This window comes from Ochotona curzoniae, unplaced genomic scaffold, assembly GCF_017591425.1.
Source record: "Ochotona curzoniae isolate NIBS_2020 unplaced genomic scaffold, NIBS_Ocur_1.0 scaffold_274, whole genome shotgun sequence".
Lineage (NCBI taxonomy): Eukaryota > Metazoa > Chordata > Mammalia > Lagomorpha > Ochotonidae > Ochotona > Ochotona curzoniae.
In genome coordinates this window covers 6,651,595-6,678,775 of record NW_024467101.1, presented here as the reverse complement: position 1 = coordinate 6,678,775, position 27,181 = coordinate 6,651,595, and the positions used below count along the sequence as shown (strand labels likewise).

Here is a 27,181-nt window from a genome sequence, read left to right as displayed (position 1 = left end):
AGACACTGGTTCAGGGAAGCTGCACATAGCAGGCTGGTGGGAACTGGGGGCTGCACACCCAGGCAGCTGCGTGACTTCAACAGGTCAGCTTTATTCCACTGGGCTTAGTCAACTGCTTTGTATCGCTGCCCATTGACTCTGTTTGCAGGGTTCCACCTTGAGAGGTTTGGTCCTACCAGATCCACTGTATCAAGAGCTGCAAGGTGGGATCAGTGTGAAGTCTGGACTGGGGTGTAGGGGTAGTTTGAAAGGAAATGAAGGGCCAATGTGCCCAAATTGCATTTAACAGAGCAAAGCCCCAGCCTGTTGTGTGTGACCTTGACTCTCCTCCTGTATTGCCCTAGCAGGAAGGGTCAAGCATTTTGTGCAAAACTCAAGACTATGGGGGCATTGTAGCATCCCTTGGGGATATACCCTTGGTATTCTCCTTTGTATTCTGGGACAGGAGTCTTTGTGCAGCTTCCAGCCATTGCTTGGGGATGGCTGGGCCTGGGTCAAGCACTGAGGATGAGGGTGAAGAGCCTGGCCCTGGCTAGTGCTGGTATCCGTACGTCCATCCAAGGGGAGCTGAAGCCGTACCCTGCTAAGGGAGTCCTCTCTGACTCTCATGTGCCCCTGCCAGGATTCCTTGAGGCTACAAGAATGCTCTTTGAGAAATAAATAAATAAGAAATTAAGGCAGCTAGGAAAAACCCAGCCCAGCCTCTGCAAACGAGACTTGGAGACAGGAAAAAAATAAAAAAAGATTCAAACCTCGTTGCTGAGGTTTCTATGGTGGCTCCACTCTGCCGCCCTTCCCATTGGCTGGGCGGCCTGCCTGGGCATTAGCAACAGAAGCTCAGATCCTTGGCCTGTTTCTGATTGGCCAGGCTGTGCTGCAACGCCATGGCAACAGAGGCTGAGGGACCAGTCTCTGCAGAACAGCTTGAGTCACCATTGTCTACCTGGGCTGGGCTGGGATCCAGAAGGCAATGCTTGGTAGGGGGTGGCCAGGGGAACAGGTGGCCCCCACCTCAGCTCACAGTCAGGTAGGGAAGTCTCCTCCCTGGCTGCCTGGTTGGAGGTGGGGAGAGGGTCATATTTTGCTCTAGTCCATCTCTTGCAGCCACTTCCCAGCTCTTCTCTTGTCTACTCATCTACTTCTTATCTCCTGTAGAAAACAAACATCCTGCAGTGTCATGCCAGAGGTTAATTCATTTGCTCAAAGTCACGACAATTGCAAGCCAGGTTCAGAATCCATTTTCCATTGCTTGACTTGAAGGCTTTGGCAGGGTCTATGCTGCAAATCCAGAGGTCTTTTCATTTCTTTCTTTTTAAGATTTATTTATTTTTTATTATAAAAAGGCAGAGTTATGGAGAGAAGGAGAGACAGAAAAAAAAAAAAAGAGAGAGAGAGAGGTACCTTCCATCCACTGATCTACTCCCCAAATGGCTGCAATGGCCAGGGCTCAGCCCATCAGAAGCCAGGAGCCTAGAGCTTCCTCCAGTCTTCTATGTGGTACAGGGTCCCAAGAAATTGGCCTATCCTCTGATCCTTTCCCAGGTCATAAGCAGGGAGTTGAATTGGAAGTGGACCAGCCAGGATTACTGCAACTGGTGCCCAGGTGGGATGCCGGTACCACAAAGTGGAGACTTAGTTGGCTATGCCCCCACACCAGCACCCTTCCCGCTGCCCAACATTTCTAATAGCCGAACCCCTCCTATTCATATCACAGGGAGTCCAGATTATCAGATCATCTTGACAACCCTAAGACAGTGGCAGATCCAGGAGGGAGGATCCATCCGGTAGATGAGAACATCAGCGCAGTGAGGGTGAGCGAGGTGAGGTGTTCCTGGGGTATATAGTGTAATAATGCCAGAGCTGGACCTCCAGCTCTGAGTCTTTGTTGGGCTGGGGGGGGGGGTTGTCCAAGGGCTTCATACCTTGGCTCTAGATCCTGCCAGGCAAATCCCAAAAGTGGTCCCTGTTTCCAGGCAGGCTCCATGCTCAACTACAAACCTTGCAGTCTCCCCCTCCTCCACAGACCAACAAGTAAAGACACACTCATAAGCCGCACAACAATCTGACTTGTAAAGTGTTTTTCTTTCAGGGGCTGAGTTGATAGCTCAGCAAGCTAATCTTCCACCTATGGCACCAGCATTCCATATGGGCACTGGTTCTAATCCCAGCAGCACTGCTTCTGATTCAGCTGCCTCCTTGTGGACCGGGAGGGCAGCAGAGATGGTCCAAGGCCTTGGGACCCTGCACCAATGTAGGAAACCTGGAGGAGGCTCCTGGCTTCAGATCAGCTCACTCCGGACACTACAGCCATTTGGGGAGGGAACAAGAGGATGGAAGCTCTCTTTCCTTCTCTCTCTGTAACTCTGCCTTTCAAATAAGAATAAAAATAAATGTAAAAATAAATATTTATTTGAAAGGAAAGAGAATCCTATCCACTGGTGTATCCCTCTGCAATATCCAGGGCTGGGCCAGATCAAAGTCAGGAGACAGAAATTCGATCCAGAAATCAATCTGCGGGCACTGGGGACACAAGAACTTGAGCCATCACTTGCCACAGCAGGATAGCGACAGCAGGAAACTGCAATAGGGGATGAATATGGCTGAGACTTGAACCAGCCCCCCTGGTGGGAGAGGAGTTTCCCAGGCAGCATCTTCAATCCCTGCGGCAAACGTCCACACTCAGCAGTTTAGCTGCTGCTATGTACTTGGAGCTGTGCTGAACACGTTTCACCTCAAACTAAAGGAGCCTGGTCTTGGTTATCTGCTTGCTCATCGCTGCAGAAACGGCTTCTCAGAGAGGTTAGACTCTGTGCCTGAGGTTACACAGCGCTGGAACCACAGCCAGCTCTCTCTCTCTCTTTCTCTCTCTCTCTCTGTCTGTCTCTCTCTGCTTGAAGAGGCTTTAAGTGCTGACTCCTCAGCCCATAGGTATGCAAAGTTCTTTCTGCAGTTAGGCTGTGGCTTGGAGCCCTTTCTGGATGCTGGAAAGATCAGACTTTGATGGTGAGCACTTTGGGGGTAGGGACCTCCTGCAAACAGGTGTTTCCCCAGGCAGTGGTTCTATGTACCCCACACTATCTCCAACTGACCTTGCAGGAGGGCTTGGGCTTGGCTGCGGTGGGGACTCTGGTGGGGGACAGAAAGCCCAGCATTGAATCTAAACAGTGCACATTTAGAGGAGCCTGGGGAGACCCCCCTAATGTTCTTAACTTGAAACAGAGCCCAGCTGCCTGGCCTGCTCCCCTCCTCCTGCTACCCTCCGGAGAGCATCAGTTTTGGAGGACGTGACCCGGTGGGAGCTCACACCTGCTTCCTGACTCCACTAATTGCTGTGTCAGCAAGTGGCAGGTGCACAGTGTCTCTGTCAGCAACAATTCGGTGCCGGGTGTCACATAGATCCTGGGGAGAGGGGCCAGGAATAAACCATTATGATCCCCACTCTCAGGAAAGCTGCAGCTTAATGGCAGTGATGGACAGGAGGCCCCTGCGTGAATAGAGCGTGAGTCCAGATTGAGATAAAGGCCGAGGACACGGGTAGATGGTGGCTGGTGGGGAGACGGGAATGGGGCAGAAGAAGCCATCCTTGCCAGGGTGGCTGGTGGGCAAGTGGCAGCTGCATCAACTATGGCCTGAGCTGATGTTGTAGATGCTGGCATCTTCTGTCAGAGTGCTGGTTCGAGTCCCAGCTGCTCCCCCTTCGCATCCACCTCTGTGCTGATGTACTGATGCTTCTGGGAACGCAGCAGATAATAGTCAACTTCTACCTGCTGGTTCATTACTCCAAATGGTCACAACAGCCAGGGCTGCGTCAGGCTGAAGCCAGGAGCCAGGAACTCCATCTGGGTCTCCCAGTTGAGAGGCAGGTGCCCAAGCACTCAAACCATTACCTTCTGTTTTCTAGGCACATTAACAGGAAACTAGATCAGAAGGGTGCAGCTGGGGACTCTAACTGGAATGCCAGCATTGCAAGTGACAGCTTGACCTGCTGTGCCACAATGCCAACTCTTCTGGGACACCCTGATATCCAAACATCATTTACTGTTTCCTCTGAATTTCATTTTTAAGTCTCCTACTGTTTTCCTGGATGATCCTTATGTGTGCCATCACAGAAGAGCTTTAAGCAGCAAGACAAAAGGGTAGATGAACATTTTTTTTTTAGGGAAGTCCCCAGGATTTGTCAGAAACCAGACCGGAAAGAGACCAAGAAGTGACTTAGGATGAGGCTCCTGCTATTGTTTAGGTCGCAGAAGCGATGAAGCTTCCTCCCAGTATATCGGGGCTATCTTACTGCGTCTGCCCACACATCAGCCTCCCTCACCGTACAGGTGGCCTTGGCAGGACCCCCTCAGTTGATGAAACTCCCAGCCGTGCTATGCGAGCTTTGGGGGCTGCTCTGTTTCCTCTCAGACCCTTCAGTACCCTCCTTCTGTCAGAGCCGTTAGAGGACCAAATAGCAGGTGCAGGGGCGCTATAATTGCTTCCGCCATCTGGGGCACTCCACCCAGCCCCTCTCTCTCCTGATGTAAATCCACATCAAACCGGAGACATCTAGCTCATGTGTCACCTTCCTGTGGGTACTGTCATCTCCCACCAGCCCTGTGGCCGGTGCCTCTGCCATCACCTTTCTCCAGTCTCGCCTCCATGATTGGCTTAAGGAGAAGGGTTACCAGCATCCGTTGGCCCACGACGTGCTACAGCAAAGTCCTCCCCGTCCCTTGTGTCGTCCCACCCCGGCCATTCCAAGGGATGGCACTGTCCTCATTACCAGGACAAGGCAACTGGGGCTGTGACTGCCCTGAGGTCACACAGCTGCAGGGTGTTAGGGGAGCAGGTCTGGCTGGCGCCAGGGCTCAGGCTCTCCCCACTGTCTCCAGGAAACGCCCTCCCCCCAGCCCGGGGAGTCCCCTAATCCCCTCCTTTCATTGAGTACTTGGGCTCAGTCAGCAGTGTCCTTGTACCACGTTGCTGTCTCTGCTTTTTCCCAGCTTAGCCAGGGACTAAAGTGGGTCGGCGCCAAATTCGTCTGCTGGGGGCTTTCTTTTTTTTTTTAACGAAGCCCTTTGCTCCCACCCGAGCCCTCCCCACGACCCCATGTGAGGCCTGCCTCCTCCCTCCCACCCCTCATTTCCAGCTTGCGGAGAACTGTCGTCCTGCCGCAGTGAGAGCCACATGAAATATTAACGCAGCCGCTCCTGGGCCGTGGTGACGTCAATTCCTGGGCTGCGCGGCACGGAAGGCTGCGGCTGCCTCGCTCTCCAAGGTGAAGCGGTGACCGGAATTCAGCCGGCTTGGGCTGCCTGTCGGGACCCGGAGAAGATGCCGCTAATGTAAGACGTGGCAGGAATCCAAAAAGGATTTTTCTCTGATCTCCTCGGCTCCCGCAGGGCGCTGGGCTAGCATCCTGACGCTGGCCTAATGCATCCAGTCTTTTGGCAAACGGACACCTGCTGTCAGCCGGACGCACTGCTGCTAGGCTCTGGGGACACAGCTGGGGACGTGACACCTTCTTGGCTTGCTGGAGGAGATACCCAGTGGCATAGACCAGAACAGGTGTCCATGCCAGCCTGGGGCCCTGGGACTCATTTGTTTAAAGATTCTCTCATTTAATTGAGGGGCAGAGTTACAGCAAGAGCCAGCAAGCGGGCGAGAGAGAATACTCGATCTGCTGGTTCACTCTCCAAACGGCTACAAGGGCTGTGCCAGGACAAAGTTGAGAGCCTGGAACTTCATCTGTCTTTCACAGGGGTGGCAGGAGCCAAAGTACTTGGGCCATCATTTGCTGCTTTTGCTGGTGCATGAGAAGGAAGCTGGGTCAGAAATGTGCACACAGGACTTGAACCAGTGCTCATAGGACATGCCAGCACTACAGTCAGTGGCTTAGCTTGCAGTACCACCACTTTGGCCCCTGTCAGCCAATATAAAATGTTTCCTTTCCTGTAAATAAAAAAGGAAGACAGAGCAAGGCCTTTGGTGGGGTTTCTGTTAAAAAGTTGGGGGTGTAACTGGATCCAATTTCGCATTCCCAGAGCCTCATCTAGGCTTCCCAGGAGCTCAAATGATGGGAGCCTTGTCCTATAAACTTTAGTCCTACAAGTCAGATGTTCATTTCTTAAGGAAGTGGAAAGTTAAGTGGCTTATGTGGCCAAGGGTAAAATCTATAATCAAGAAAAGACTTGGGTTCAAATTCTGACTCTTAGGGGCTGGCACAATGGCTTAGCAAGATAATCCTCCACCTGTAGCGCTGGTTTACTACATGGGCACTGGTTCATGCCCCAGCTGCTCCATTTGCAATCTACCCTCTGCTTATAGCCTGGGAAAGCAGATGAGAATAGTCCGGGTGCTTGAACCCCTGTACCCACATGGGATAGCCCAAAGAGACTCTTGGCTTCTCTTTGGATCAGCTCAGCTCTGGCCATTGAGACCATCTGGGGAGTGAACTCTGTCTCTCCTCTCTGCAACTCTGCCTTTCCAATTAAAAAAAAAATCTTAAAAACAAACCCTGACACTTTTTCTACCTAGACCTTAGGTAAAGGGACACCTCTCTGAGCTTCAGTTTCCCCATCTGTGTAATGGGTATCAGAGCAACAGATGTCATAAGGGTTAGAGAAGACCATGGATCACACCAAGTGACATAGCAGGGGGCTCGTCACCTGATCACTGGCCAGTAAGCATCCCTTGTAGTCAGGTCTCTGTGCAGAAGGCAGATACTCGAATGACCATGGGACTGGGTGGAAAACGAGCATATTTTTGGTTGAAGAAACTGGCATGGCTCTTTAGAGAAGGTGAGATTTAATCTAGATGCTAAAGGACTTCAGAGGCTGAGCATGGGATGGGCATTTGGCATGGCAGCTGTAAGACACTGCTTAGGATGTCTGCATTTCCTGTCAGAGAGCCAGGGCTCCCATTCTGGCTCTGCTTCTGATTCTGGCTCATGCTGATATGCACCCCAGGAGGCAGAAGGTGAGGGTCCAAGGAGCTGGGCCTCTGCCCCCACAACATGGCATTCCTGGCTGGGGTTCCAAGCTCCTAGAGTCACCTTGGCTCAGCTCTGGCTCCTGTTGGAGGTATCTGCGGGGAGTGGATTCATGGATAGATCTCTGCCTTTTAGATAAAAATAAATACACGTAAGGGAAAAAAAAGGTGGAATAAGAGGAAAGAATTTTCTAGAATGTTTTTGGGCAGAGTTAGGGAATCAGGATATCTTGAAGAGGGGGTGTGGATGATGACCTTGGAAAAATGAGCCAGGGTCAGGTTGGGAAGCCCAGAGAGAGTCACTTCTGTCTTTGAAGGGAAGCTCAGAGCTGTGTCTGGAAGGTTGAGCCCGTGCAGTCAGCCCCTTCTTGTGGCTCTGCTCCTCCCAGGTCCCTGGGCTTACTGCCACTGTCTTCTAGAAGAAGACAGAAGGCTGTGCAATCTGCTGGCCTCCTACTAGCACGCTGGGGAGGAAGAGATGATTTTAGTATAGTTGCCTGGGAGCAATGCTCAGCATCCCCCCTCCCTCACTCCCCAGGGCTCCAGCGGCAGCAAGTGACAGTTTATACTCATGACTCAATGATGAAAAGAATGTCTTTCGACACTCAGAAGGTCAGGGTCAGCAGTGGGCAGAGTGAAGAAGGAGCAGCTCTGGATCTTGGCTCCTGCTCTTGTTGTCTGTGTTGGAATAAGCCTTGGCTTTCTCATCTGTAAAATGGAGCTAGCTGTGGCTGGACAGAAGGAATCCTGTTTATTTTCCTTTACAGATTTATTTATTTGAAAGGCAGAAAGAATTTCCCATTCACTGGTTCATTCCTCAAATGGCCACTAGGGCGGGGCTGATTTAGGTTGGTACCCTGGCTCTTCTGCATCCAATCCAGCTTCCTGCTGATGTACCCGGAGATGCAGCAGACGATGGCTTACGTGCTTATGTGGGACACCTGAATGGACTCTGAGGCTCCTGGCTTTGGCCTCACCATTGTGGGCATTTGGATGAAAGATTCTCTCTTATTCACTGTGGCTCTGCTCTTCAACTATATGAAAAGAAACATTTAAAAATCAATGGGGGCCTGGTGGCGTGGCCTAGTGGCTAAAGTCCTCACCTTGAATGAACAGGGATCCCATATGGGCGCTGGTTCTAATCCCAGCAGCTCCACTTCCCATCCAGCTCCCTGCTTGTGGCCTGGGAAAGCAGTTGAGGATGGCCCAAAGCTTTGGGACCCTGCACCTGTGTGTGGATCCTGGCTTCAGATCGGCATAGCATCAGCCGTTGTGCTCACTTGGAGAGTGAATCGTCGGACGGAAGATCTTCCTCTGTCTCTCCTCCTCTCTGTATATCTGACTTTCCAATAAATAAATAAATCTTAAAAAAAAAAACAATGGAACTTAAAAGCAGATTATATATATATATACACATATGTATACACACACACACACACAAAGTTGTTGAACAACAGTACTAGAGAATGGGCATTTCTTCTGGCAGGTAAGATACTCACCTGTCACACTTCAGTGCCCGGGTTTGATTCCCAGCTGAAGCTCCAGCTTCCAGCTTCCTGCTGGAGCCTCATGGGAAGCAATGGATGATGTGTGGTCTGCTTGGGCTCCTGCCAGCCATGTGGGAGACCTAGATTGAGTTATTGACTCCTGGGTTTAGCTGTGGCCCAGCCTTAGGCACTGCAGCTGTTTGGGGAGTGAACCAGTGGATGGGGCACTTTCTATCCCTGTGTCTCGTAAAAGAAAAGAAAAAAGAAAAGAAGGTAACCTCTGACCTCTGTTTAACCAGGTGGGAGTGTGCTGGCACCTGCTACCCCATGTCATGCTATGGGATAGGAGTCAGCATCCTTTTTCACTCCTTTTGAACTGCTTGTCTTGTGACAGTCACACACCTTAGACTCTCAGAGCTGGAACAAGAGAAGCACCTTGCTATCAACCAGTGCTGCCTTCCTTACCACAGGTAAGAACACTAAGGCTCAAGGTGAAGTCATGGCCTGATTCTCCAGCTTCCCAAGGTCACACACAGCCCCTCCTGCAGGCATTCCCCATCCCCCAATGGAATCTGTACCGAAGCTTGAGGCAACGTAATTCTCCAGATGGTTTAAAGAATCTAGAAAATTCTCACTGAAGAAACACCAACTTCTCAGACCATCTGCAGAACCGAAGCAAAGCTCTTTTTCATCTTCATGGGAACTCCAGTTGCAAAGGTCACATCTTGGTCTTCCCCAGAGCCAGGCTGGGCTCCTCTCAGTAAGCTTGGAGGGAGGGAGGCAGCTGTCCTGAACAGGCTCTGTGCTCCCCCAGCTCACCGACTACAGCTCACTGGGACAGTTTTCTATCTCTCGGTGCCGGAAGCTGCCTTGGGCATGCTCTGCTCCCAGGGCAACCTTTGAAAGAGTGGAGGAAGCTTATATATATATGTATATGGGATTCTGGTTGCAAGGGGAGGACTTTAGCCACTAGGCTACTGCATCAGGTCCTGGTGGAAGGTTCTAGATGCTGCTGAGATGAACTCGGGCTAATTCTAGACATGGTGGTGCGGGGAGGGGACAGGATTTGGGATCGGCAGGAGTACGCTGGTGGGAACGAGTGGTGGTGGTTAAGGCTCATAGCAGAGAATAAGTATTCGCAGAAGAGGTTTTGAGGGAACGCCAGCATCTGATTTTGAAGTCTGCATTTCCTCATCTGTATCAGAGAGACCATGACCTTTACACAAAGGGGGGATTTGGTGAGATGATGGATAGAGGAAAGTGTTGATGCTCATGCCAGGCAGAGGGCAGATGACGAATACACAACAACTGCTGCTGGTGCTGTTATGAATCCACTGCGGATGGGCTGTCCAGCGGTCACCTCAGCAGCAGGTAGCCCGGTGTGCGGTGCACGGCATGTGCAGGCTGCATTTCTGGCTCCAACGGTAACCATGCCAACAGTGTGACCGCCACCACGGCTCTGGGCCCAAATCAGGTCTCTGTCAGATGTCCCTTGGTGTGCAGACTTCTCAGGGAGCTCAGAGTGTTCCAGAAAAACCAGGCAAAAACAAAACAAAACTGGGACTGCCTTTTCTGGGTCATCCATCTACTGGGCTCTGTAGGGCGGCTCTGGGAATGCTTTGGAAGTCAGGTCCACCTGCCCTAGGGCTGGCACTTATCGCTGGCTCAGGGTGGGGGGCAGGCAGAGCTTATTATGCTGGTCTACTAGTGGTGGTTGGTGCAGCCCATGCTGAACCCCTCAGTGGTCCTGGCAAATAGTCATGCTTAGACCCTTATTACAGGCCCTTCACCCCAGGGGTCTGCAGCTGGTCAACAGAGCAGAACAAGATCTGAACCCAGTCTGGGATCTTCTTTGTTTTCTCCCATTCAACAACACACATGTTTTCAGGAGGTCTGGTAGGTGGGAATCAGTGGGGTGGGGAGTGGTTTGCTCAGCTCCCTGAGTGAGACCGACCCTGAATTGGGTGAAGATGTAGTCCTGGAGCCTGTGCTGGGGATCTGCTTGGAGCCCCGGGATAACATAGTGTGTCTGACATCAATCCCTGGCTTCCTTCACCTCGTTCAGGGACTCTATTTGGAGTTGTTTAAGAGGCTGTATTTATTGATGGGATGAAGAGCCCTGGGAGTAGGTGATCTGTCCCCAATGGTTGTCCTGGTCATTATTTATTGTTGATTTGAGGAGCTGGCAGCTCTCTTTCTAAGGGCAGAGAAGATGGGTGCTGGTCAGGCTACAAGGTGGGAAGTGTGTGTATGTGTGTGTGTGTGTGTGTGTGTGTGTGTGTGTGTGTGTGTGTGTGTGTGTGTGTACATGTGGTTTTCAATAATTGGTTTACTTGAAAGAGGGAAACAGAGAGATACTTCATATGCTAGTTTACCCTCCAAATGGATAGTTCCTTGCCTCTCCCCACAAAACCCTTGGGCTGGGCCAGGCTGAAACCAGGAGCCAAGAACTCCATCCTTGCCTCCCAGGTACACGGCATGAACTCAGGCGCTTGGCCATGATTTGCTGCCTCCCAGGTGCATTAGCAGGAGGCTGAATCGGAAACAGAAGTGGAACTGGATCCCAAGCACTCTGACATGTTATAATGGTGTCCCAAGTGGTGGCTTAACTCAATGTGCTACATACCTACCTCCCCTTTTTTGTGTGCTTCACAGAATGGGATGGCCCCGAAAGGACAGCTGCACTTGGAGCACTCCTCAGCTCATGCCAAGTGTGGGGCTCTCGGGATGGGGAGTCTGGCAGATCAGTATTGGAATCCTGGTGCTGTGCAACTTTGCTCAAGCCATGGGACATCGGTAAGCCCATTTCCACCTGTAAAATGGAAATGGAAAGTATAGTTACCTAGAGGGAAGTATTTTAAAACGGGGGTGAGTGGAGTATAAACCCATCTGTGCACTGCATCTGATTCAGTGCAGGAGACATGGTGTGAAATGGGTGTGGATGGGGGTTGCCTAGGATAAGACAGAGTGAGAAGATGGCCCTGGACGGGCCCCAAGGAGCCACAGCACTTCAGGACAGGCTAGAAGACAAGCTCACACAGGAGACACAAGAGGAGCAGCTGGTACAGAGGGTGGGAGACACGAGAAGTCAAGGCCACAAAATCCAGAAGGAGCCGGTCCAGGTGGAGGAGACGTTACTACCCAAGGTAGCCTGGAGGGCTAAGGAGGTGAGAATTGTGATGTGTCCTTGGATTTGACAACAAGGATGGCCCTGCCGGCCACAGCAAAGGCCATTTTAGGTGGACGAGTGAGGGTAGAGCCAGAAAATATTGGGCTAAGGTAGGGTTGGGAGGCGAGGAAGAAGAGAAGGCTGAAATGCTTCCTGGGAGGACTCAAGCATTATTGCAGTTGTCCTAGCCGGTTTCGTGTTGCTATGAAAGTGTACACCATGGCCTGAGACAAATGTTTCGCTCACAGTTCTGAAAGTTGGGAAGACTAAGGTCAAGGAGCTGCCATCTGCTTGGCAGTCAGCAGGGATCCTCTTACTGTACCATCCCCAAGCTGGAAGGAGGAAGGACCAATAAAAAAAAAAAAGTGCCTGAGTTAGTTCCTTCTGGCTGTTTGTTATTAGTAATAACATGAGTAGTAGTAATCATGAGCTTCACCCTCCTGACCTAGATATCTCTCACTATCTCTTACTAGGTCCCAGCTCTCCAGACTGTGGCATCCGGGATCAAGCTTTGAAGTTTTGTGGGTTTTTTTCTGGGGGAGAGGGGCGGGTCGGGGAGGATTGGGTAGGGAGATAGTGACAAAACTGTAGCATTCTCAGTACCCATGATGGAGACTGCTCCAGCTCTAGCTAGCAGGTTCACTGACTTGAAATGAAAGGCAATCTGATTTGTCCTGAAGTTGGGGAAAGGAACTCCCTCCAGAGCTGGTCCTCCCTTCCCTTCTCATGGGGAGAATCCTGTCCTCTGGGATAATGAAGTACTACTTATCAATGCTCATCTTTCCAATAAAAATAAAGAAATCTTTTTTTTTTAATTAAGGATTTTTATTGGAAAGTCAGATTTACAGAGGAAGAGACACAGAAAGTTCTTTTGTCTGCTGGTTCACTCCCCAAGTGGCTGCAATGGCCGGAGCTGAGCTGACCTGAAGCCTCCCCAGCACCAAACAGGAAGGCCTGGAGACAGACCCCTGGTGTGGAAGCCTTAGCCTAGCTCACCTGTGGCACCAAGTGGGTCCAGTCCCTTCTGCTGAGATCTCAGGATAGGGCGTTGGGCAGCGGTGAAGCTCCAAATCCCACCAGCTCTGACCTTCCTAGGTGCAGACTTCTATACTCCTTTTTTTTTCTTTTAATATTTATTTTTATTGGAAAGGCAAGTATACAGAGAGGAGGAGAGACAGAGAGGAAGATCTTCCATTTGATGATTCATTCCCCAAGTGGCCCCAACAGCTAGAGCTGAGCCAATCCGAAGCCAGGAGCCTCTTCCGGGTCTCCCACATGGGTACAGGGTCCCAAAGCTTTGGGCTGTCCTAGGCTGCTTTCCCAGGCCACAAGCAGGGAGCCACCAGGATTAGAATCAGTGCCCATATGGGATTTGGGTGTGCTCAAGGTGAGGACTTTAACCACTATGCTATCACGCGGTGCCCTTCTACACTCCTTTTAGCAGTTCTTTACATCCAGTCTCCATGATGGCAAAACCAGTGTCTTAGAGAAGGCCAGATCTCTACTCCCTTCAGTCTCCATGAATGAACCTTACTCCCCAGATTTCTGGCCCTAAATGTGGCTTTTCTCTCTTGTAATGGTTCCTAATTGCCTTAAGAAGTAAGCCTTAATGAGGTTTTGGGAGGAGGGGGCACAGTGCCTCAAACTCCAGCCACAGGAGAAATCACAATATATGTGGTCCGACCTTGGAGTGCATGTGTGGGGACTGGGCCTCCTCAGTTGCTGATGCCTCTGCAGTGATCAGCATGCCCAGATACACAGCGAGCACTTGACAGCCTGCACATCTAGGCCAGCAGAGGATGTTGAGTGCCTCGTCTGAGGATGGAAAACAGAACAGAACGGATCCCTCTCCTGGCCAAGCTCTGTGGCAAGTGTCTGGGTGAGTGGATGCACTCAAGTGGACTTGGTCAGCCAACAGACCTTAGAAAAATGATCTCAACCCTGATGCAATGAAGCCAACAATGTCTTAGAACTACTGAAGCCACTCAAGTGACACTCTGGGAACACTCTTCCTCAATTGGGGGTCTCTAAGGCAGCATCACAAGACCGTCCCACCATCCCCCCACCATCCACCAGGGCCTGATGTAGTTTGACTGCAGGGAGCAGCTTCCTCCCCTTCATTGCCTGATGACACAAGAGGAAAGAAAAAAAAGGGAAACATCTGTCCCACTCACCCACCTTCCTCCATCCCTGGATCCTCCCCACCCTAATCAGAGACCCACATGAACACACATCCCTTTCAACTAAGTAAATAATGTTAAAAATAAAAACATAAAAAAAAAATCAAGCCTTAAGTCTTCAGCTCAGCATTGAAAACACTGCCCAGTCTTGTTCTACCCCGACCTCATTTTCCACGCACCCCCAGGCTTCTCTTCTCACGGCTCCTAGGATTTTGTTTGTATCCTCACTGCCAAGCCAGGGCCCACGTTGGGTCCCATGTCCTAACACCTTTTCGTGACTTTCATCTCCTTCAAGGGCCAGAATATCTGCTCTTCATATATATATTTTTTTGAAAGGTAGAGAGGGCTCTTCCATCTTCTATTGGTCCATTCCCCACTAATGCTCCGAAGAGTCCGGGCTGGGTCAAGCCAAAGCCGGAGCCCAGAACTCGCTCAGCACCTCCCACGTGGTGGAAGGATCCCAGCCACTTGCGCCAGCATCTGCTGCCCTCCCTCCCAAGGAGCACGATTAGCAGGAGCCTGCGATGAGGAGCAGGGCAGATTTCCTTATGGGATGCAGGCTAGCCCGCTCTTCTGTGCTGAATATCAACTTGGGGACCCATTACAATGATCAGGCACCCTAAGGCCCTTCCTCCTGGGCTGCTTCTAAAATGTTCTATATCACTGGGATTCTCCTAGCTGTCTGGAAGCCCAGGCCGGGGGGAGCGGGACGGGCTGGTGGGACAAGGACGGGATGTGGACTTGTGAGGATATGGGACAAGGACGGGGATGTGGAGCTGTGAGGATACGGGACAAGGACGGGATGTGGAGCTGTGAGGATACAACAGGGCCCCGTGCTTGTTGTCAAGGCCTTAGCTCTGAGCAGCCCCGCTTCCCTAGCAGGTATGTCTCAAAAGCAACGGACTGTGGCCGGCCGCAGCTCCCTCCTCACGGACCGCTCTGTCGGACCCAAGGGTGAGCAGGAACGTGAAGGGGTGTCCACGAGGTGGTCCCCGAAGGCCAGTTCCGACCCAGCCCGAGCGCCGGGCGTGGCCCCGCGGCCTGGCGGGCCTCCCCGGGCTCCGCGGGGCCGGTCTGCCGGCTCGAGGGCTCGCGGCTTCTGCCTCGCCAGTGGCTTTATTCGCTTTTGCAGGGAACAGAGGAAGCCTCTTCCGAAGCCAGGATCTCTAGCGTGGAATCTACGGGCGCTTCCCAAGCCCGCCATGACGGCGCCCCCTCCTCAGGCTCCGCAATCCCCACCCCTGCTTCTCTCTCACCTCTCCCACCTCCCGGCTCTGCGACGTTCAACTGCAGCACTCGCACTGCGCCTGCGCGGCTCCCGGGCGGGGCGGTGGCGGCAGCTATTTATAGTAGGTGACGTCATCTTGAAAAAGACCGTTAGGGCTGGCCCGCCCTTCCCCTCCCCCCCCGCCGCCCGCCGCTCGCCCACTCCCGCCGCCTGGCTGGGCGGCTCCTACCGCGCAGGCGCGGTCTCGGCCCCGCCCCGTCCGCCTCTTCCCTTCACATCCCCGCCCTCACCCCGTCGCGCGCGGCCGGCGGGTTCTCCTCCCTGAGCGGCGTCGGCGGCGAAAGCCACAGCGCGGCGGGGCGAGCCAGCGAGCAGGGCGCGAGCGGCGGCGCTGCCTGCAGCCAGCAGGGCGCGTGCGCGGCGGCGGCGGCGGCGGCGGCGGCGACCGGGGAGCGGCCGAAGGAGCGCGCGGTGCGAGGCGAGAGGCGAGAGGAGAGGCGAGCGACATGGGGGACCGTGAGCAGCTGCTGCAGCGGGCGCGGCTGGCCGAGCAGGCGGAGCGCTACGACGATATGGCCTCCGCCATGAAGGCGGTGAGCGCGCCGGGGAGCCCCGCGCGGCCGGCCCGGGGAGTGGGATGGAGGGGTGTGGGGTCTGGAGGGTGGGTTGTCCGCCGACGTGCTGGGGTCGGGCGGGAAGGTGGATGATTGAGGGGGGCGGCGGGGCGCTGCGGCTCCCTCCTCATGGTTCCCGGCCACCCCGCCAGCCGCCTGGGCGCGGCCGCCCGCACTCCCCGCGTTTCCCGCGAATCCCCCGCCATTTCCTGACTTCGGACCCTGGGTGGGGTCCCCGGTGGAGGGAGGAAGGGAGGTGGTCGCGAATGGAAGCCTCGCGGAGGGGTGAGGGTGGATGAGCAGACGGGGCGGGGGTCGCTGCATCCTCACTCCGTGTGAGGGTTTTGAAACGTGAGGAAGCCGCAACGCTTCTAGATCCTTCTACCGGGTCTGAGGAGGGGAGGGGGAAGACTCACCTTCCTCTCGCCTTTCAACTTGTAAAGAAAAAGAACAACAACAAAAAAATCTCTTGAGGGGAATGGCGGTGCCCTATCCCGGTTTTCTGTGCCACGACCTGAATGAAACCCGTGCAATTGGGAATTTGATTTTTTGTTCTTTGCTCTTTTCGCTTGAATTATTCCAGTTCCCACCCTCCCACGCTCGGGGTCTGGGCTTTGTGTGCGATAGACTCCCCCTCCCCTGCATTCCAGGCGTGGACGCGGGCGCGGGCCGGAGGATGGGGGAGGAGGTTGGGGGGGGACCTGACATTGTGTGGTTCCAGGTGGGGTGTCGCCCCCTCTGCTCTGGAACCCGAGCAGGTGACACGAACCTGGGTGCCTTCGCTTGCCCGGGTCCCTTAGGGCAGTTTGATTTTCTCGGGTACCGAGCGGTGGCCAGCCACACCCTGGCAGATGCCGTGGATGTAGACGCCACCTGCTCCAGTCACCATCTCGCGGTCCCTTGTCGCTTCGTATCGCGATCTGAACATTTTTAATTCCCCCCCACCCCCCAATGAAACGTTACTTCTCTCTGCGCCAAGGTCACGCAGTGATAAGAGCTGCAACTGGCGGGGCAGCAGCGTGCTGTGTTCATCCCGTGGACGACCTGGGAGGATTGGGACTCCACAATCTTAATAGACCCACTTGAAAATTCAGAAATTCAGGATTGGGGGGTTAGAGGAGGGGAGGGAAGTGAGACTCAAAAAACGCAGTTTATCCAGCTTTGTAGGTGAGTTTGGCTTAAGCTGCAAGGCAATTAGTATTCCCTCCTGGGTTAGTTTTGCTGGCCCTTTGAAGGGGTTGCTTTAAAAAAAAAAATCCTGCTAATTTATGAAGCACTCACATTTTGCCATCATGGAAAAAGCTCATTAGAAGGATTTTGATCACCGGTATCAGATGACATAGGTTTGTTGAGGGCAAGATTTAGGATTATCCAGGTGAGAAAGGTGTTTGAGTTAAAAAAAAATGTAAAAGACGTCTCTGGCCAATTTTATGGAAACCACACTGTGAAAGCATTTTCCTGGGAGGGACCCTGAAACTTGATTTCTTTGAGGAGTCAGGGAATGCTGTGTTCACAGGGCCAGCTGCATTTACACAGACCTCTTCGCCTCAGTAATTGACCCCGGGATAATTGGGTCTTTACCCACCTGTGAATGGGACGTAAGGCTGCAGTCCCTGGAATGGGGACATGAGCACGTTGAAAAGAGGGTTTGAAGGTGAATTGAGGTTAAGGAAGAATAGTTGGATGGTACATTCTAGAATTATTGGGAACCTGAGGCAACTGCTGAGATGGGAAATAGGAAAGAACCAGGTGGTGATACCAGAACAATATGGAGTTTGAGGGAAAAAAGCATCAGCCTCCTGATTTCATAAACAGGTTTGCTGCTTTCTTGCTACAATTCCTTTGGGCTGTAAATTTTTCTCAGGGTTTAAGGTGGGGGCTTTCTTAACTAATGGGCCCCTCATTGTGGTAGGAGTCTGTCGCATCAGTCAATCTGAAGTGACGGGTGGGTTGGAAAAACCATCCAGCCTTGAGAATCTAATTCAGTCTCATCATGTCATCTCCAAAATTGTGATCTGCAATTCTTTCAAAATGACTCCTCTTAAAAACATATTTTTTGGCCTTTTTGCCTCGTAAAAACATTTTGCTTTTATCTTCTAGTTAATGAAACATCAGAAAGGATTTGTCAGGGTCATTGGAGAACAGCTTCTTGTTTCCACTGTGAAATTGTAGGTTCGATTCCTAATATTAATTGGAGCCACTCTATCTCCATATGGTTAATACAGACCTTAACTAGCGCTTGTGGAAAGTGAATTACAGAGTCTGTGTGGGCTTATGTGGGCTTGCTTCTTGGTGATGGAAGGGCAGGTAAGTCGATTGCCACAGGGAGGATGGAGTAGCAGGACACTTGAGGGAGGGGAGGTTTTAATGCCACCACTGTGACCTTGAAGCTTGGCATCTCTTGGCATCAGGTCCTCCGAAGTAGAAAACTGGGAATGGTGTTACTGACAAGTCTGTTTGCACGGCAATCTAACCTGTTCTGTTTCCTTCATGATTGAAATGGTTGCTTAGTAATACCACCTGCCTGTCCTGACTGCTCCTTACTCTCCCAGCGGCACCTGGAGGACAGTGTCGGTAAGCTTTAAGAATGCGTGTTGGAAAACCGCCGTGTGGCCTCAGATCAGTGCAGAATTAGAATTCCCTGGCTCACCTCGTAATTTCAAGAGGCAAGAATTATTTCAGCGGTGAAGTATATTAAGAATTGTCTTCAAGCTGTGCTCTTCTCATACCTGGTGGCTTCATTAAGTGTCAAAGTCAGAAGAAACACTGTGGAAGATTCTAGAACCCATATCCTTTCTTGAAATGGAGGACATAAGGGAGTCCTTAACACTTCACAGCCTCTTTTCAAATGGGCGTATGACTATCTTTTATGAGAACTACTAAGCCTATAAAATGGGATTAAAATATTAGTACAAAAGGCTAAGTGATTTAAAGGATGGGAAATAGCTAGATTTCTATCATGAATATTCATGGGGAGACAAAATTCTCTTATTGCCCTGTCATCGATTTTATATTACAGTAAGTAGGTGGTAATTGTGACGTTAGAAGATGTAAAAGTGATCTGAGATGTTCCATGGATTGGTAGTTGATTAATGTTGGCAGAACCAAGAGACACCTCTCGGGAAGAACAGCAATAGAAGCCTTAAGTGCAGTGAGACCGGACTGCCGTTGAAGGCAGTGGGAGTTGGCGAGGAAGAGGCGCTTGGCCCAGCCGGTGGCAAAAGGCTCTTACTGCAACAGCTGTGAAGTAGTGGGAAGTGGGAAGATGAGCAGGTGGTGTGTAAAAGGAGACCATGACTGAGTGGCCCGGGTGAGACCTAATCCGTGGTGCAGATAATAACGGAGGTGACTGAAGGGGCTCCGGGCTGTGGCTGCTTTGGAATCTTAAAGCCACTGGTATGAGCATGGAAATGGGTAAAAGCTAGGGAGCCCTTTTTCTTCCAAGGGTCAGTTGACACTTTATTATATCAGCTAAGGAAGAAAGAAGACTCAGGGTTATTGTAATAGTCTGAAGTAAAAGTTACTTAAGGTAGCAGAACAGCTAATAGAGATTTGCTGCCCTGAATCGTGGCCTTCATGTGATTTGGGTTCCTGGGTAAAGGCTGCATGAGCTTCTATCAAGAACCCCAGTTCTCCCTTAAATCCAGAATGTGATCACCTTTGGGATGTTAGGCATAGTTGGGTAGGTTGACCGTAGTGCCAGACTTTCCCAGGGATAGTATGGCTTAGGAGGAGGTACCCCAAATGCATTTCATACTTAATGGAATTTTTCGCTTTCATTGAAGTTCTTCTTAGTCGATAATTAGCTGTTATCCCATGTGTGCCTTCTCAGTCCTAACAGTTATTAACTTCATTGTACAAATGAAACGTGGAGGATTTTCTCATGATGAAATAAATAGCTGCAAAATTGTGAAGCCAAGTTTGAACTGAGTTTATAGTTCTCATTTTGATCACTGTGGGATAACGCCCCGTGGACCCAAAGGGTTCCCTCTGCAGCTTACATCCCGGGGTATGGCATCGTCTTCCAAGCACCCACACAAAGGTGAGGGTTAGGCTTTCTAAAGTGATTAACTTATTGGACATAAATCATCTTACCCAAGTTTGATTAGAATCAGTTTACCATTTATGGGTTTTGATTACAGCAAAGAAGCATAAGAGGGAAACTTATAAACCTAGATTTTGCTCCTTTTGAAGACCCTTGTTTGTTTTTAGCTTAATGTGCCATGTGCTTGATGTTAGTTCCTGCTATGAATTGAGGAACACAGGACTGTTGGGATACTTAAAAAAATTAATGGAAATGTGCATTGTGAAAAACTGCATGGATTCCACAGTTGTTTTTTGTACCGAGATAAACTTGCCTCTTTAATTCTGTTTTCCATACATTTTAAAAAGTACCCTCATTTTACGTGTAGTTAAATTTTTTCTTTCCCTATTGCTTGGCACCATTTATTTCTCCATATTACCTTTGATATGATTCATAGGTCCCCAACCTTCAGTCTCTAAGTTGGTGTTAAAATTAGTCTTAGTGTCCAGGTGGAGGCAGCCCGCCTTGTGCCGCACTGGTCCTCCTGTCCGCTGCCGTGGCATTCCCCCCTGCAGTGGTGGGTGTTGGCATTTCCTGTGGCCCGGAACCTGGCTTAGCTTGTGAAGCTTTAAATCCTGGTGGCTCCAGGGGACAGTAGCGTGCACTAATGCTATTCAGACGGGGCTGCATTTAATCCCTGCCAATCCCTATGAAAATGTTCAGTGATGTCAGAAGCGCAAGGCAAAGGCAGTCTCTTATTAAGACAAAGGTAGCTGTTGTATTGGATTAATGTTAGCTTTAAATGAACATGGATGACCCAAACATGGCCTGCTCTGAGCTAGCTTCGCCTATCTTCCTAGCCTAATGAGAACTGCATCCTCTCCTGACAAGAGGGGTCCAGTCTTGCATGGTGCTGGGGAGTGATCTCAGCGCAGGTAGTGTGTCAATTTGGGGCTAGACAGGATCCTCATTCTTGCAATCTTGTAACTGAATCAGCCAAAAAAGCTTTCATCTCTTTTCTCCGTTTTTTAAACATGCAGGGTTCTGCCAAGGAGAAAGGGTTTTATGATGCAGTTTATCTATTTGCTACCAACTCTCCGAAGTGAGCTGGTTGGTGGTTTGCGGGTGTGGGTAGCTGAAGGGCCAGGCGACAGCCACGTGTGTAGGCGTTGAGCTGAAGGATGGGAGAACTCCTGTTGGAGGTAACTGCTCCTGACGTTGAAGGTGCATCTGGCAGTTCCGGGTGACATTCCACTTGAGCATTATTGCTTTTGATGCTAGATTTTTCTTTTTCTCCCCAGATTAAGAACTTCGAATTTTCCTACGTAGTCCCTGTGCTATTTTTGGCAGTGAGTTTATTTTTACTCATAAACACATAGTTTATTGCCTTGCGGGTCCTGGAAGGAGGTCTCTAGGGATTTTTGAGTAAACAGTTTCATAGGAAGATAGTTAGCAGGCTGGGTTGTTTGTGACTTTTGTGTGTTGCTGTATAGTCAGAGCAAAGAAAATGGGTAAAGGGGAGTGCCCTGGGATGGGGAGTTGGTGTGGCTCAAGCCTATGTGGTAATGGCATCAGTAGGCCCACTGGCAGAGAGTCCAGTCCCCTGGAGTTGCAGAAGGCCCTCACACTCATTGCAGGGAAGGGGTCAGTAGAATTAAATAGGGTGGGAAGGTGTGCAGGATAGGAAGGCAGTAAACAGGTGTGGGGGCATTGCTGTGGTGGTGAAAGAAGGGGTTGTGACCATTGGAAGGCTTGCTGCACTGAAGGCAGCTGATAGGTGGCCAGTGAGGAATGGAAAGAAGGTTGAATCAGTTGTCTGGGTGTGTTGGGTGGCATCTACTTCCTGTTTCGAGCTGGAACTTGGGAAGCCTGTGCTTGTGGAGATGCAGCGCAGCTCGCCTCCCCGTGATGACTGAGCTGACCGGGTATGGAGCCCGGTCCCTTGCTTCCATGCTAGGACGGTGGGTTGCCTCCCAGGGTCGGCCTCTCGGAAGATGACTGCAGTTTGCACTGGCTCTGCTATTTTGGTATTTGTGATATTGGGGACTGGCGCTAACAGAAATGGAAGCTACCTCCAATCAGTGTCATCAGTTTTTGTTCCAGTGGACCATTGTGATTTCCATTAAGCCTGTTTTTAAATCTGGGGAAAGCACAGTTTTCTTTAGTTTCCTAATCAGGTTATAGATTTCATTAGTTGCCTTTTGTTAACTGAGTTACAACCAGGAGTGTTAAAACAATACTATATTTAAACTTATCCAGTTATTTCCTAGTTAGGCTCTGGCTAGGGTCCTGAGAGCAGTGTTTGCTCGCTTGGGCATGTTAGTCACCCTCAGCTGATGGCGATAGTGATTCATTCAGACTGGCAGGCAGCCAGCTGATTGTTACATAAACACTAATATGCCTAGTAAATGATTTTTTTTTCTCGTAAAGGTGTCATTGTAAATATTGCCCAGTAGTTTTTTTTTGGCAGTACATTTCTGATGGAGAAAGATTTAATGCTCATATAAATTCCTGAAGCCCACAGAGCCGCCCAAGCTTATGTTAATAGAATCACTCTCATGTCTTCCCACACCTTTAATTGGTGCCCAGGAAAGGTGGAGTCATTCATGCTGGAGCCGAAGGAGACCTTGGAGAGCATCTGAGCTGAATTTGGCTTCTCTTTTGGTTTAGGAGCACAGCTAGCTCAGACTGCACGCCAGCTGTGTTAGGTTTCAGTAGTTACACTGCTCTGTGCACGTGCTGTATGGTTGAATGCACTTCAGATGCACCCAGCGTGGGTCACATACTCTGGGAGGTTAGCTTGGTCTATCTCAGCAGCAGTCTAACAGAAGCAGCCTTATTAAGTCGTGGGATGAAGGAGACTGTGGCTTATGGATGTCGTTTATATTGAGGTCAAGTGGCCCTCACTGGATTTTATTGACATAAGAGTTCTAAAGTTCCTGTTCTTGCCTGTGTTCTGTTTTATTGAGTATTGCTGTAGAAAACCGAGTCACTCAGGAGAACTTGAGTGTTCTGGGTAATCTATGGAGTTTCTTTGTATTTCCAGAAACAAATGCAAGTATGGTGGCTGGAAGGCACTTAAAGAAGTCGGGACGGTTATAGCTCTTTAGTTGGATTTGAAGGGAGCCAGGGTTCAGAATTAGCAGAAAGGGATTTTCCTGGGCTGGGGCGGATCACAGTGGCATGTGAGGGCTGAGGAACCAGACATGGGAGGAGGGGATGTGGATATCACTGGAGAAGTGGCATTGGTGGTTTGGAATAGGCCAAAGGAGAAAGACTCTTGAGTTAAGGATATGCAAAAAACAATAGAGGCCTGGGGCAGGGAAATTAGAAGAGTTATTTTTATCTTGTCTGGGACTTGAACAGGAGAGACTTGCAGGCATTGCTTGTTTTACTTTGTAAGGAGATGACACATTTTTCTGATTTTTATGTGAAAACAATTTTTATGTTCTTGAACTTTTTTTTTTTTTTTTAAGATTTATTTTTGTTGCAAAGTCAGATACACAGAGAAGAGAGGAAGATCTTCCATCAGATGATGATTCACTCCCCTAGTGACTGCAACGACTAGTGCTGCACCGAACTGAGGCCAGGAGCCAGGAACTTCCTCCAGGTCTCCCACATGGGTACAGGGTCCCAAGGTTTTGGGCCGTCCTCAACTGCTTTCCCAGGCCACAAGCAGGGAGCTGGATGGGAAGTGGGGCTGCGGGGATTAGACCCGACGCCATATGAGATCCCAGCACATTCAAGGAGAGGACTTTAGTCACCGGGCCCTCTTGAACTGTTGAGATTACAAATGAACAATCATTGTGTAAAATTTGGATTTCCCTTGTTCAGTGTTTTCAGTCCATTTTAAGCATGCCTATTCGCAATACTTGTGGTAATTTTCTCCGCCAAACTTGGTTTTCCCTTAGAGAGGGAGAGAGAAGTCTTTGAATGATGGACTCTGTCTGGCAGCAATAGCCAGTACTGGGCCAAGCTGAAGCCAGGATTCATCTGAGTTTCCCAAGTGGGTGGCAGGGCCCAGACGCTTTGGACAAATCTTAGAAAGGAACTGGATTGGAACCAGCTCCCTTAGGAAACTGTTGCAGGTGGTGGCTTTACTTGCTAAGACAGTGCTGGCTCCCAGTAACGTGTGTGTGTGTGTGTGTGTGTTCCCCCAAGCTCCTGTTTTTAAATGAAGACCCTCACTAGGAGGGTGTGTTGAAATTCCCCTGCCTATGGAAGAGCATACAGCCTCTGTTGAAGGATGTGGAATGTCCTAGGTCAGTTTTGTGAGCTAATCGCTTTACTGTAAGTGTTAATTTCGCGGGTTGGAGGTGGGGAGAAGGGGGAGGCAAGTGGCTTAGAATTACAGAAGTTTGTTCTTTTATAGTTCTGAAAATTAGAAATCTGAAATGGAGCTTGGCACAATGTATCAATGGCTAAATCTTCACCTTGCAAGCCCTAAGATCCTATAGGGGCACTGATTTGTGTTCTGGCTGCTCCACTTCCCATCCAGCTCCCTGTTGTGGCCTGGGAAGGCAGTGAGGGATGGACCAAAGCCTTGGGACCCTTGCCATCCATGTGGGAGACACAGAAGAAGCTCCTGGCTTCAGATTGGCTCAGCTCCTGGGGTTGAAGCCACTTGGGGAGTGAAACAGTGGATGGAAGATTTTTTTCTGTGTATCTTTCTCTCTGTGGATCTGCCTTTCCAATTAAAATCTGGGAAAAAAAGTATGAAATGGAGATGTTGGCGGTGCTGTGCTCCTCTTCCCCTGGTTTCTGGTAGCTTCCAGCAACTCTTGGTGTTCCTTCAGTTGCAGATGCATGGTTATAGTCTCTGCCTGCCTCATCCCGCAGAGGCCTTCTCCCTCTGTGGGTGTGTCTGACACCAGTCATTGGATTTAGAGCACAACCCTAATCCAGAGTGATTTCACCTTAAGTAATTACATCTGCAAAATCCCTGTTCCCACACATCCAGTTTGCAGGTACCAGAGGTGAGGACCAAAACATAACCTTTTAGGGGCAATGTGTTTCAAGCTCACAATGCAGCCTAGTGCTTTTTCTAACCGCATAACAGTTCCCTTGGAGTTGGTATCAGAGCGCTAAGGAAAGTCAGTTTGTCAGATAGAACTTTCCCATCTGAAGTCAGTACTTGCTGTCCTTGCCGCCCAGTCAGGGCTCCGTCCGAGTGGTCGGGGTGAAGCATGCTGTGGGGCAGCTTTGCTTCCTTTCAGCAGAGGCTGGAGCATCTCATTGTCACTGACGCGCTGTTCTTTTTTGGCTTGGGAAAGAGGCAGCCCGAAGTGTCCTTGGAGACTAACCAACCACACAGGGCAACGCTCCAGCCTGGAACACTGGTAGTGTTTGACTTTATCCACTGAGCTCTTATCATTTTAGTATGTATTTGAACTGTGATTGTTTCTCTCTGCAGTTCTAGAGCTGGATATAGAACATGAAGCACACTCCTAGTCTCTCAACATTTGTTCAAGGGGGATCGGTGTCTTGAGTGTTGTTGAGAATAGCTTGCAGAGTAGCTGAAGCTCAAGTTTTTCTTCTCCATCACTGTGGATCAACCATCTTGGAGCCATTTTGTGATTTATCTTTGTTCCTCTGCTGGGATGAAAGCAGCATCATAGGCCCGAGAATTTCTCAAGGGTTCTACCAAGTGTCTGATTTGAGAATATTTATCTCTTCTGTTAGCCTGCAGCCTTTCTTGTGATAGGATCCATGTCTGCATTGGTTTTTACCAAGAGTGGTTTTAATTCTCCAAAGTGGCTTGTTTGTAACCCTGTTCTTGAGAAGGATTGTTGCTGATGTTAAAGGGAGAATCCCTTCTGAGATTTTCTGAGTTGTGTCTCAATGTTCATCTGTGATGTTTTGCAGGTGACTGAGCTGAATGAACCTCTAACCAATGAAGATCGAAATCTGCTCTCTGTGGCCTACAAGAATGTGGTTGGTGCCAGGCGATCCTCTTGGAGGGTCATCAGCAGCATCGAGCAGAAAACCATGGCCGATGGAAATGAGAAGAAATTGGAGAAGGTTAAAGCTTACCGAGAGAAGATCGAGAAGGAGCTGGAGACCGTTTGCAATGATGTTCTCGCTCTGCTTGACAAGTTCCTCATCAAGAACTGCAATGATTTCCAGTATGAGAGCAAGGTGTTTTACCTGAAAATGAAAGGTGATTACTACCGCTACTTGGCAGAGGTGGCTTCTGGGGAGAAGAAAAACAGTGTGGTCGAAGCATCTGAAGCCGCCTACAAGGAAGCCTTTGAGATCAGCAAAGAGCACATGCAGCCGACGCACCCCATCCGACTGGGCCTGGCCCTCAACTTCTCCGTGTTCTACTACGAGATCCAGAATGCGCCCGAGCAGGCCTGCCTCTTAGCCAAACAAGCCTTCGACGATGCCATAGCTGAGCTGGACACACTAAATGAGGATTCCTATAAGGACTCCACTCTGATCATGCAGTTGCTGCGAGACAACCTCACCCTCTGGACGAGCGACCAGCAGGATGAAGAAGCAGGAGAAGGCAACTGAAGATCCTTCCAGTCCCCTGGCCCTTCCTTCACCCACACCCTCATCATCACCAATTCTTCCTTGCCACAATCACTAAGTATCTAGTGCTAAACCTATCTGTATTGGCAGCACAGCTACTCAGATCTGCTCTCCTGTCTCTTGGGAAGCAGTTTCAGATCAACCTTCATGGGCATTGCTGGACTGATGGTTGCCGTGAGCCCATAGGAGCTCCCTTTTTGAGATGTGCAGAGAAGTGAGTTCTGAATGAGGCATTTCACCATGCCTGTTGATCTAGGAGAAATTCAGGCATAAGTAATAGGGGCGTTTAGAAAGGAGAAGTGGCTATTTAAAACAAGCTGATAGTGTTTTGTTAAGCAGTACATCTTGTGCATGCAAAAAAAACGAAATCACCCCTCCCACTTCTTTCTTCAGCTAATGGAAAACTGTTAAGGGAAGCTGATACAGAGAGACAACTTGCTCCTTTCCATCAGCTTTATGATAAACTGTTTAATGTGAGGTTTCAGTAGCGCCTTGTTTTTTGCCTCTTTAAATTATGATGTGCACAAAACCTTCTTTTCAATGCAATGCATCTAAAGTTTTGATACGTGTAACTTTTTTTTGGTTGCTATTGTTTAAGAATCATGGATTTATTTTTTTGTAACTCTTTGGCTATTGTCCTTGTGTATCCTGACAGCACCATGTGTGTCAGCCCTTGTCAATCAAGATGGGTGATTATGAAATGCCAGACTTCTAAAATAAATGTTTGGAATCCAATGGGTAAATAAATGCTGCTTTGGGGATATTGTCCACGTGTACAGTCTTGATTTTCCCTTGGCGGGGGGGGATCTTCAACTGGTCGTGCCCTGAAACGTGGTATATGGCTCTGACTATGGGGGCCACGTTTTCCTGTCCTGTTAGACCATGATGTGTTTTGCAGCGCACATAGCAAGTTTCATGGGTTTTGAGTAGTTTCCTGCGAGCCCAGCTGATAGGGCCTCTCTGAACCAGT

General features: G+C 50.1%; 1 protein-coding gene across 1 annotated transcript; it reads left to right on the top strand.

Moving 5' to 3' along the window:
• Positions 1-15,379: 15,379 nt before the first annotated feature.
• YWHAH (tyrosine 3-monooxygenase/tryptophan 5-monooxygenase activation protein eta) lies at positions 15,380-26,977 on the top strand. The gene is made up of 2 exons (XM_041003639.1): positions 15,380-15,629; positions 25,540-26,977. Exons 1-2 carry the CDS (start codon positions 15,543-15,545, stop codon positions 26,191-26,193), a joined length of 741 nt encoding a protein of 246 aa, XP_040859573.1. The 5' UTR covers positions 15,380-15,542; the 3' UTR covers positions 26,194-26,977.
• Positions 26,978-27,181: the final 204 nt, after the last annotated feature.

Coding starts and splice junctions, on each gene's coding strand:
- YWHAH (XM_041003639.1), top strand. CDS start 15,543: ATGGGGGACCGTGAGCAGCTGCTGCAGCGGGCGCGGCTGGCCGAGCAG. Junction 15,630..25,539: donor TGGCCTCCGCCATGAAGGCG/GTGAGCGCGCCG, acceptor GATGTTTTGCAG/GTGACTGAGCTGAATGAACC.